This window comes from Diabrotica virgifera, chromosome 1, assembly GCF_917563875.1.
Source record: "Diabrotica virgifera virgifera chromosome 1, PGI_DIABVI_V3a".
NCBI classification, from domain to species: Eukaryota; Metazoa; Arthropoda; class Insecta; order Coleoptera; family Chrysomelidae; genus Diabrotica; species Diabrotica virgifera.
In genome coordinates this window covers 112509225-112521706 of record NC_065443.1, presented here as the reverse complement: position 1 = coordinate 112521706, position 12482 = coordinate 112509225, and the positions used below count along the sequence as shown (strand labels likewise).

At 32.7% G+C, this 12482-nt stretch overlaps 1 protein-coding gene across 1 annotated transcript in view; it reads left to right on the top strand.

Annotated features, from left to right (window-relative positions):
* Window positions 1–1821, top strand: part of LOC114331166 (kinesin-like protein KIF11-B) — a 68846-nt gene extending 67025 nt beyond the window's left edge. The window contains exon 11 of the mRNA XM_028280658.2: window positions 1540–1821. Within this exon, the coding sequence (XP_028136459.2) occupies window positions 1540–1728 (189 nt within the window). The 3' untranslated portion in view covers window positions 1729–1821. The remainder of the gene's footprint in view (window positions 1–1539) is intronic.
* The last annotated feature ends 10661 nt before the right edge of the window (window positions 1822–12482 follow it).

Here is a 12482-nt window from a genome sequence, read left to right as displayed (position 1 = left end):
TTAAGTGAAAAAATCCTATAGAACAAAAGTTGCTTAGAATAAGTCAGTTGGGTACCCTGAGTTGGGGTAAAACTCACCCTCAGGGCAAAATCTTACATCGGCACACTATCAGCTTTCTTGGTTGACATGTTACCTATGTGTATGCCAAATTTCATGTTAATCCAAGCGATTATTTAAAATTTAGAGCAAAAAGCGTGATTTAATGTATATATTTCCTACTTGTATTTCAAACAATTACAAATTTCTTTATCAGTTTAAAATAAATATTTTTGATGCTGTTCTGAATAAAATAATTTTTTTGGTAAAATTGTGGCTTATTTCCCATTAAAAATAGTTTATTATAAATATTTTAGACCAGGTAAAGAATTAATAATTATTGTCGTCTGAAGACAAATATTACAAATATAATCTAAATACAATAAGTGATCAAATATTTCCAAATGAAACGTTTTGTATCTATTACCATTGTTTAAAAAAAGATAAAAATTTGTCTAGTTATACAATGATATCTATTAATAGTAACAATTTACCATTTCCAGGTAAAAAATTAAACACTCTCATCAAGTACAATACAAGTACGATTGAAGGCGAACGGTACCGATCGATCGGTAACGATCATAAGTTCTCTTTAGTAGGTACTTGGCAATGGCAACAACGCCGTCGTTAATAGAATTAAAATTCGTCGTTATTAAAATGTTCGAATATATATACGTGCTGCCATCTACTGAAAGAAATTGTTAAACGTTAGTTCCTATGATCAACCATTTTGACTGCGGCGTTTACATACCCCCTTAAAAGTACAAATTTAAAGTCTTCTGTATTTTAAAATAGTTCAAACTACCCGTGACGTCACATAGTTTAACTATATGGTTCCGTTTATGGTTATATTTAGGTATATTCTTCTGCTTCTTCTTTAGTTTTTTGGCCTCCACCTACTTGGGTATTTGGCCAGCTCGTCGTCCCGAAATAAAGGAAAAATATTTATATTCTAATGACATTTATCCTATGTCATTGTAATAATATATACCAGTTTGTTGAGATTGGAGTTTGATGTAGTTATTGAAGGAAAGGAAAGAAGGTTTACTATGGAAAATAAAACAATTTTGTAAAAGTACAAACTTTCTATGAATAGTTCAAACGATCAAAAACACTTGTAACGTCACATAACTGCATTTTCTACTGACGTTTATAATGTCTATTTTAAAATTATGTACAATTTTGTTTACTTTGTTGGTTCAGAATGTAAACATATAGCCCGATGACGTCACGACGCGTTTTGGGCTGTCTGGTATAATTTGAATTTTTAATCGTCTTTAGGGGCCAAACGAAAAACAAACAAAACTTTTTTATCTTTGATACATGTTTTAAATTATGTTCTGTTGTGATTTATAACATTTTTTTCGAATTTAAATTTTTATGTAAGTTCCCTATTACAAACAAGCTTTACGGCGCGGGAAATTTGAATTACTCCTCTTGATTTAAAAACAGACATTAGTACCTTAAACAATTCTTTTCATTTAAAGATTTTTACCATTTTAGGTGCTCGTCCAGCAACTACTAGAGAAAAACGTCACACCAAAACACGTAGGAGACACTCCCGTCCGACAATCCACGAGTTACCCTCACAGGATAAAAGAAGTAGCTCCTCGAGAGGCACTCATCGAAAAGTTTAAACAAACCTTGGCGCAAAAAATGGAAGATTCAGACGAAAGTGATGTAGGGTATTGAACAAGTCTTGTGAGAACGTGTGACAGTATTTATTGCTCGTTTTATATTCACAAACAGTGATTTTTTATTTTTAATAAAAATATATTTCCCTTACCTTGTTTGGATTGAATCTGACACCGTTGATTGATAAATATACAAGAAGATATGCAACCAAAAGGACGTTTATGTACGACACCGTGAGTTTGACGTGTACCGTCCGAGATTGAATTTACTTGAAACGTATTCAGGTAAATTTGGTTGTCAGAATATGTGGTCGCTCGATTGGGTGGGTTTGAGATTGCAGACCCAAGGGTATTATAGTAAAAATGATATATTTATTTTCATGCATTTAAATTTGAATTATCATTCAACGATAATAGTGGCATGACAATCTTTAAGACCATGGGTACATAATTCGCAAATATTTTACGGCTATCCCTACCTTTTCTGTCTTTACATGACAAATTACGTGTAGTAAAATTCACACTGGTATGGATATGTAAATATTACTAGAATGTCATTCTACTTGACAATGTCATAACTAACTTAAAGAGATGGCTTTTGAATGTTCTTGGATAACTGTTATTTTTTGTATAATTGCAAATTATTAATTCAGTTAATAAATGTGATAATTTTTTCACTAACTATGTATTCAGTGATTGAAATAATATATTTGTACAACAAAAACTAATACTCGATCGAGAAAAGAGGAAAAGTGTTAAGTGATTTTTTAATAATATATTGTCACGATGGAACGCTTACAATTTTGAACATCTTTAACAACAAAATACTTGGATCACAGAATATAAATATCTTGATGTATTCTCTGCTTCTATCTTCCATAAATAATACACAATAAATAACTTTTTATAAAGTTCACGTCTTAAATCAATTATTTATCAAATACACTATATAATATCAATATTATTTAATCAACAACTCAAAATGTTCCCGATCCATGTCAAATATTTAAAATTGTCACTGATTGTCAGTGTCTGACTGACAATATGCTGACAATATTCTATTCGACTGAGTGCGTTGTATGACAAAGATAGATTTGGAAAATATTACCACGGACATTGTGTTCATTTTTTTCGAATCCTGAAAAAACCAATAAATATTTTTGAAAAATCTAAATGCAGAATGAAAGACTAAATTATTACCGAGGGCCGAAAGTCCCTTAGAATAAATAAAAAGTTTATTTTGAATGAGATATTTGAAATTAAAAATAACACTAAATTTTCTCTTAGTTTTTCTCCCCTGTAACTTATTAAAATAAACATTATAGAAGTTCTCAGGGACTTTCGGCCCTCGCTAATAACGTAATCTTTCATTCTGCGTTTAAATTTTTCAAAAATACTTATTAGTTTTCTCAGGATTCGAAAAAAATGAGTCCCCATTTGAATAGCATTGCAGCCGAAAATACGTACCCATCCTCTTAAAATGTTAGTGTTATTTTCTAAATTCGTTTTTAAATTAGCAAGAATTGTAGTTGTAATATTGTCCTTTAATTTGAATTCTTGCAACAAATCCTTGAATATTCTTAATAAAAAAATTATTTAACGAGAAACATACTCACTGGGTTATGTTAGATATTGTACATTTATCTTATTTGTCCCATAGTCTCGATAAAAAATTTTGTAATTTTCTTTAGTTACAGACTCTTTTGATGACCGTATATTTTGTTTGGAGATGTTGCAATCGTATTTACTTAACAGGTTGATTCGGAGTGTGCCGGCCTCCTTCGATGATTCCGGCTACTCCGGTCGGAGTATAGATCACGTAATCGAAGTAAATCTCATGGAGTACTGGGGAACATCCATAAACTACGTCGTGAAAATTGTGGAGTTTTTAATACCCTCCCCCCCTTCCGTCGTTCAGCGTCGTTTACAGTTGCCCCCCCCCCCCTCATACCGACGTCGCAATTTCAACTCATGAGCCCCCTTTTTAGTGTTTTTTTAATTCCATGTTATTTCTGGATATTTTTAAAGTTAGCTCTCAAAGTTTATTACGAATGTATCCAAATCAGTATTACTATGTAGCTCATATCCGCGTATTTTTTTCTCTCAATTCATTGTACAACTAATTAGCTTTATTGGGACAAAAGACAACACTTTTATCGGAGTGCCTATGATTTCTTAACCTCATCATATAAATCTTGATATTTATTTTGTTTTGATTTCAATGCCATTTCTTTTATTCAGTATAACTACAATGTACTAACTAAATAGAATATTTTATTCTATTCATTCTCGTAGAATTGTTTCACACAGAGTATTCAGTAAATAAATAAACAGTTTAATATTTATTGCTTCCAGACGTTGTTCTGTATAGAAGCGTTTGTTTAAAGACAGAACAATGTTTTGTTGTTTGTGATTCTGTACAAAGCTGCTAGCAATATTATTAAGGCGGTGAGTGATAAAAACGAAATGAAAAGTATGCGACAAAAGTAATATACCTACTAATTCTTTTTAATTCTAAAATAGGGTATATTTTTTATATTCGTGTAAAAATCAAACGACGTCGGATGTGCACTCATGGCTCCCTCCCCTTGTCGTATACCGTCGTAATAAGCAAAGTACCCCCTCCCCCTTTTCAACGACGTACATAGTTTATGGATGTTCCCTAGCCGGCGTTACCGAATGAGGCCGTTTTGTCCATCGGCAATCAACCTGTTGATATAAAATTGACTAAGTAACCCGCTTGGCCATTTTAAATTTTTCGACAAAATGGTAAGGACTTAAATTGTTGCAATTGCGATTTCCTACAATTTCTTCCTTGCAAATTTTTTCGTAAGCTCGATATTTTCCGGGCTAAGAGGAAAATACTGACCAAGTATAATTATTGAATTATCTTATTTATTATTAACTTTGCTTCTTCCTAAGGTGCCGTGCATTTCTGCGTATGCGTCCACCGTATATTGTCTTGTCAGGTGAGATATTAGATAATAAAAATTAAATTATTCTGTTTTTAGCAACATTGCGAAGCATTTTATAGCAGTGGATTCCAGTCCACTGGCGAACATTACACAGCCATGACATCTTTTTACGTCCTACCCTCTTAGACTGTATCTTTCCTTCGAGTAGGTACCAGTTGCAGAAAAGTACAGCGTTCTCCTCGTAATATGTGTTTTAAGTATGGAGTCTTCTCACTTTGTATATATAACACCGGTTTATAGCGTCCTGCGCCTTCCGGTTCCTATTCTCCAGCCGCGTCGATCTGTCCAATCTCCTGGTCGGAGATCTCTCTCAGACATGGCTTTCTGGATTCCACTTATCCAGGTTGTTTTCGGTCTGCCCCTTTTCCTTCTTTCCGGGGGTTGCCATTCCATTATTAGCTTTGGGAGTCGATGTTCCTCCATTCTTTGTACATGGCCATACCAACAAAGTTGTTTTTGTTGGACTTCTTCAATTATGTTTGTTTTTCTATTCATAACATCTCGTACCCGTTCATTCGTTATATGTGAGACTCTGGAGATGCAGGCCGATCTTCGCCAGAAGTCCATTTCCAGTGCAAGCAACTTTTGTTCTGTTCGCTTATTCAGTTGCCAGGTTTCACATCCATACAGTACCACGCTTTTAAAGATGCTATTATAAAGCTGTGTTTTCTTTTCTTTTGATAAGGTTTTTGACCAAAGTAGCGAGTTCAAAGCTCCTATTACCTTCTTTCCTTTCATAATTCTTTCCTCTATTTCGAATTCTGTCCTTCCACTTTGTTGGATTCTCGTTCCAAGGTATACATAATCAGAGCTTGGCGCGATAACCATATCATCCTCTAGATGTAACTCACTTTTCTGTCCTCCTATACACATATATTTGGTTTTCTTCATATTAACGTATAGGCCCCATTTTTTGTATTCTCGAAACAGCCGGTTTGTCATAAATATTAGATCATCTTTATCCTGGGCAATCACCACCTGATCGTCAGCAAAATGCAGTGTGTATAATGTTGAGTCGTCGTTTAGCTGTATCCCCATTCCAGAACACGATTTGCGCCACTTATGCAAGACCTCATTTATATAGATTTTAAACAGTGTTGGCGATAAGCTGCATCCCTGTCGTAGTCCCTTATTCACCATGAAGCTATTGGATAATCTGCTGTTGATTTTTATGTTTGCTTGGATATTGTTATAGAATTGTTGCACTGCTTTTATTAAAGTTATATTAATAGGGGATTTTTCCAGGACTTGCCATAATTTACAAAGTGGTACGGTATCATATGCCTTAGTTAGATCAACGAATAGTAGATGTATTTCTCTGTCTCTGGCTACTTTTTTTTCATTGAGTTGGTTGAGCGTGAAGATGTGGTCGATACAGGATCTTCCTGCTCGGAATCCTGCTTGTTGTTCGATCTCTATAGGTGCATATTCATTTTCTATTTGAGCTTTTAAAGTTTTCCCATATAATCTGCTAAAGGTGCTGGTTACAGTAATACAGCGATAGTTCTTGCAGTCTTCCTTGTTACCCTTTTTGTGTATTGGGGTTATCCATCCTGTTTTCCAATTTTCTGGTATGTTTTCTCCATTTGTGTAGTTGTTGAAAATTAAGGTTATTAGTTTGATCAATTTTGCAGTTCCATTTTTTATAAGTTCCGCTGGTATTCCTTCTGGACCACATGCTTTTTTATTTTTTAGTGATTTAATCATTCTCTCAACGAATTCGTCATTTAATTCTACGACTTGACCATTTAAATTGTAGTGCTTTGGTGATGTATTTATGTATTCCTGTCTATTTTCTTGAAGTTCTTCTTTGTAGTGGGTTTTCCATTTTTTTAAATCAATCATTTGAAGGTTTGTATTATTTCTGTTTTCATTTCTTAGATTTCGAATGAACCTCCAAGCTTCTGAGGATCTGCTTCCACCTAGATGGCATTCCACTTCCCTACATCTCTGTTCCCAGGTATTGTTCTCATTTTTTGTTAACATTTTTTTATATTTGATTAATTCTTGGCGGTATTGGGTTTTATCATATGCGTTTTGTGATTTTAACCATTTATGATATTTCTGTTGTTTTATTTGTTTCTGTTGTTCAAGTTCATTGCTGCAGACTATGCTGTTATTTTTCCTGGTATTTGTTATCTCCTCCATGCCTAATGCTTCACTGGCTGCTTCCTTAATCGCAAGTGTTATTTTGTCGTAAATTATATTGGTGCTACATGTCAGGTCAATTTGATCAAGTTTTTGATCCAGTCTGTTCTGGTATAGGAACCTGGTGCTGTCGTCATATAGCCCAGTTAGTTTGTATTTTGGTTCTTTGATTATTTCTACTCTTTCTTCTTTCGATGTTTCATTTTGTACCTAATTAAAAAGTTTCTTATCCTGGAAGCCCCCTTTTCTTAATACTTCCTCATATTTCTGACTTTGTCCATAATATTCTAAGAATTCGGTGCAGGCACCACATTTCAAAGACTAAGTTTTTTAATGGAGCTGGCCTTTAACGTCCATGTTTCCATTCCATACAAGAGAACCGGCCAAACGTAATATGAGCATTTTATATCTCAGGCTAAAATCCAACTTGCGATCATGAGAAATTTACGAAGCCTCAAAAAGGCATTTCTGGCTCGTTCTAATCTGCTTATTATTTCAGTCTCAGGGTCCCAACACTTGTTCAGCAGACAACCTAAGTATTTAAATTACCTGACTTGTTCGATTAAAAATTTTTAAACGTAAAAATAAGTCTTAGTTCCAACAAAGTTCGCTAGGTGCACCACTATGCAGGCAGGCGATATGAAGACAAAATTATTATACATTAGGTTTCGCATCTTCTTGTATATTTATGAATCAATGCTGAAACTTTAAGAATCTGTTTAGCAAAGGTTCTCACTTCGAACAGTGATCGTTGTCATTATTTACCTATTTCCTTTATTCTTCATTTACCCATTTCATTGAAACCTTTATTAACAACAAAAACGTAAAGAAATGAAGAAAGATAGTTGAAAATGTGTAGATGTATTAAAATCGAAATTGCTTCTTTACCAACTTATAATGTAAAAATAAAAATTATATTTTATTTATTCTTTGGTGTTACCTTGGCGTATTTTATATTTTAAACCAATATCAAAAATGCAATATGTACGGTAGAATAATCATCAGATTTGAAATTTTTTGTAAATAGAAATTAATTAATTTGTGTAATTAATAAATTTTCGTAAGATACTTAAGCATTTTTGTTGTGAATATATACAGGGTGTTTGGTAAAGAATGAGCCATAGCTTAACCTCAGATTCATGAGGTTAAAATAGGTCGATTTAAGCTAACTTACCTTCGTACGAAAGTTGATAATAACCGAAATACAGGGTGTTAGATTTATACTTTTATTTTATTTATTCTTGAATATTTCCTAACAGGCATGGGATAATAACACGAAATTTGGCAAGCGGGGTTTTTTGAGACGAGAAATCTAAACCTCGCCACCAAAAATGATGTATAACCCAGAGGGCGCCACATACGCCTTTCAGCGGTCATTTAATAGGTTCAATTTTTTTTATTACCCACTGTACATACTTTTTAAATGAAAACTTTTATTCTCTTAATATTTTTACTTAAAAAGGTATACTAAATGTATCTCTTTAAAACTGTTTTCGAGATAAACGCATTTTAAATCTGCGAGGCAACATAATTTTTTTGCTTCTCGGCCTCGGATAGGTAGTCCTTTTATATATGGTATTGATATTTTCCTCGTATTATTTCTTGTGAATGTTATAGGGTCCCGTTCTAAGTTGTTCTGTTCCATTCGATCCAATCTTGACAATTCCTTATTTATAAACGATAAAGGATAATAATTTTTTAAGAAAACATATGTTAACAATTGTTTTTCTTCTAAAAATAAATTTTCGTTAGAACAAGTAATTTTGGCTCTATTATAAACTGCGCGTCATAGAAAACGGGCACCCTAAAAAATGGATCATTTTGATGTCACGTATCTCCTTAACCTGTTGTCCGATTTAAGTGATTTTTTTAGTATGTTATAGCCTTACTCTTTGTCAATATCCCTGTAATAATATTTTTGCTAAACGGGTAAATTTTCATTGTATACCGGGTGTACGAATCAAACTGTGTTTTTTTCTCAAAGTTCGCAACACCCTGTGGAATATTCTAGCCTTTATAAAATACTGAAATAAAATCCCGACTATAGCCTCAGGTTTTCTGAACATTCTGTTTTTTGATTCATTCTCTTATGTTGGATAATACAAAAGTTATGTACTTTAACAACTAGTCTGTTCTTCGTCAGTATAGGTTGTTTGTAAATAAGTGCGACAAACTTTAAGGGGCAATTCTGCATAAAAAAATAATGACCGTTTGCTTTATAAACTTATGCCCGCAAATGCTTCGTTAACGAGATACGGGATGTTGAATTTTTTTTACAAACTGACGATTTATTTTATTGCCTTAAAACCGGTTGAGATATGCAAATGAAATTTGGTAGGTTCTAAGAGATAGTTATTGCGAATTTTTTGACTTGCAATCAAGAATTTTATATTCACTATTTACGTGCATACGGGTAAAATGACCGAGAATATTACCCGTATGCACGCCAATGGTGAATATAAAATTCTTAATTGTAATATCTCAACCGGTTTTAAAGCAATAAATAAATCGTCAGTTTGTAAGGAAAAATTCAACATCCCGTATCTCGCAAACGAAGCATTTGGGGACATACGATTATAAAGCAAACTGTCATTATTTTTTAATGCAGAATTACCCCTTACTGTTTGTCGCACTTGTTTAGAAACACCCTGTACTGAAAAAGAACGTGGCTAATTGTTAAAGTACCTAACTTTTGTATTATCCAACATAAGCGAATGAATCAAAAAACAAAATGTTGAGAAAACCTGGGGCTATAGTTGGGTTTTAATTTCAGTATTTTATAAATGCTAGGATATTCCACAGGGTGTTGCGAACTTTGAGCAAAAAACACAGTTTGATTCGTACACCCGGTAGACAATTAAAATTTACCTGTTTAGCAAAAATATTATAAAAAGAGATATTGGCAAAGAATAAGGCTATAAGATATTCTAAAAATCACTTAAATCGGACAACACGTTTAGGAGATACGCAACCTCAAAAATTACCGCTTTTTTAGGGTGCCCGTTTTCCATGACGCGCAGTTTATAAGGATTTAATGATTCCCTTTTTAACGTTGATGTGATCTTATTTGTAATTTAGATATCTGTTGATGATATGTGTTGGTTTTCTATACACTTGAGTCTCATAATAATAATAATTATTAAAGAGCTACTTTCGTAACGTGACCGTTACATATCCTTTGAGACTAAAACATCGAGAAAAGGCAGGGTGTTATTATATGGCTTTTCCATTGTAAATTTTATTATCTCTTCTTAATCATTTATAATATTTAGTAATGTGTCCAACAATTCTGATCTATGAGGCCATATTGAGAACACATCTACATATCTCATAGATCAGAATTGTTGGATACATTCCTAAATATTATAAACGATCAAGAAGGGACACTAAAATTTACAATGGAAAAGGAATATAATAACACCCTGTCTTTCCTCGATGTTTTAGTCTCAAAGAAGGATACTAGGTATGAGATTCAAGTGTATAGAAAACCAATACATACCAACAGATATCTAAATTACAAATCAAATCACAACATCAACGTTAAAAAGGGAATCATTAAATCCGTATATGGTAGAGCCAAAATTACTTGTTCTAACGCAAATTTACTTTCAGAAGAAAAACAATTGTAAACATCTGTTTTATTAAAAAAGAATTATCCTTTGTCGTTTATAAATAAGGAATTGCCAAGAATGAATCGAATGGAACAGAACAGCTTAGAACAGGACCCTATAACATTCACAAGAAATAATACGAGGAAAATATCAATACCATATTATATAAAAGGACTATCCGAGAAACTTAAAACAATATAAAAATAACTTTAAACCATAAAAATTTACAAAAATGTATCGCAAATTTCTTCAAATGGAATTTGCGATGTGATGACCTCAATATGAAAACTGGCACAATTATTATGGTTTCAAGTTTAATTTTCGGGTCTAACTACAATGATATGCAAAAAATTATGTTGTATCGCAGATTTAAAATCCGTTTATTTCGAAAACAGTTGAGTTTAACGAGATGAGTGTAGTATACCTTTTTTTAAGTAAAAATATTAAGAGAATAAAAATTTTGATTCAAAAAGTATGTAGAGTGGGGGATAAAGAGAATTGAACGTAGTAAATGAGCGCTGAAAGACGTATGTGGCGCCCTCTGGGTAATACATAATTTTTGGTGGTGAATTTAGATTTCTCATCCCAAAAAACCCCGGCTTACCAAATTTCGTGTTGTTATGCCATGCCTGTCAGGAAATATTCAAGAATAAATAAAATAAAAGTTTAACTTTGACACCCTGTATTTCGGTTATTATCAACTTCAGTACTAAGGTAAGTTAGATTAAATCGACCTATTTTTAGCTCAGGAATCTAAGGTTAAGCTATGGCCCATTCTTTACCAAACACCCTGTATAATATATCGTGTGATATACCTAATGGAATTTTAATTTTTGATAGAAGTATTTTCGAAAAACGTCTCTTCTTTCTTTAACATTTTAAGCAATTATCTGCAGTTTTCCAAGTTTTTAAAAATCTCATAATATTCCAGATTGCTTATTTAAGGGCGTAGGCGCAAAATTTCGGACCAATGCTTTTTAAATGAATTCATTTTTTTTTCAAATACTGAGTAAACTAATAAGTATTTTTGAAAAATTTAAACGCAGAATGAAATATTGCATTATTACCGAGGGCCTAACGTCCCTTAGAATAAACAAAAAGTTTATTTTGAATGAGATATTTGAAATTAAAAATCACACTCAATTTTCTCATTTTTGTTCACCCCTGTAACTTATTAAAATAAACATTATATTAGAAGTTTTCAGGGATTTTCGGCCCTGGGTAATAATGTAATATTTAATTCTGCGTTTCAATTTTTCAAAAATATTTATTAGTTTTCTCAAGATTCGAAAAAATGAATGCATTAAAAACATTGGCCCGAAATTTTGCGCCTACACTCTTAACATTTTAAATTTAAAAATAAAAATTATGTTTTATTTATTGTTTCGTGTTACTTTTGTTTATTTTATATTTTAAACCATTCTCAAAAATGCAATATGTACGGTAGAATAATCCTCCTCAGATTTGAAATTTTTTTGTAGATATAAATTAATTAATTTGTGTGTAGGATATTATTTTAGTAAGATACTTGTATAAACATTTTTATTGTGAATATTTTATAAAATATATTTAAAACATTTTATGTGTTGACTTTTGTTCAAAAAATTTCAAAAAATTACTGTATATTCAAAAAATTCCCAAATTTTCAAATGCTGGAATAAAGCTTGTGAGCTTAAAAAAGAGAAAATGCTGGTACAGAGGAATGGTGAACTGTAATTTTGTATCCAGAAGAACTCCTAAAAATCCAATCTCGCCGACTCCATCATTCATATCCATCGACATATTAAGCGTAGACTCGGCATACTCACCAAAAAAGCGTAATGCGGAAACACCATGGAAACAGTCGATCGGTGGTCTATCTATCTCTTTTAACCAAACGAGCCCGCGCATGTGACTGACAAAGATGGCTAGACCACTCAATCCTATGTCGACGTTACACCCTGATGCATTGAGTGGCATATCCCTAGCCAAGTCTATCCTCTTTACATGTCTCTGTTCATATCACCCACATCTCTCATTGTGCAAATCACTCATTTGGTTTTATTGTTGTTCAGAACCAACCTATTAGCAGCAAACCG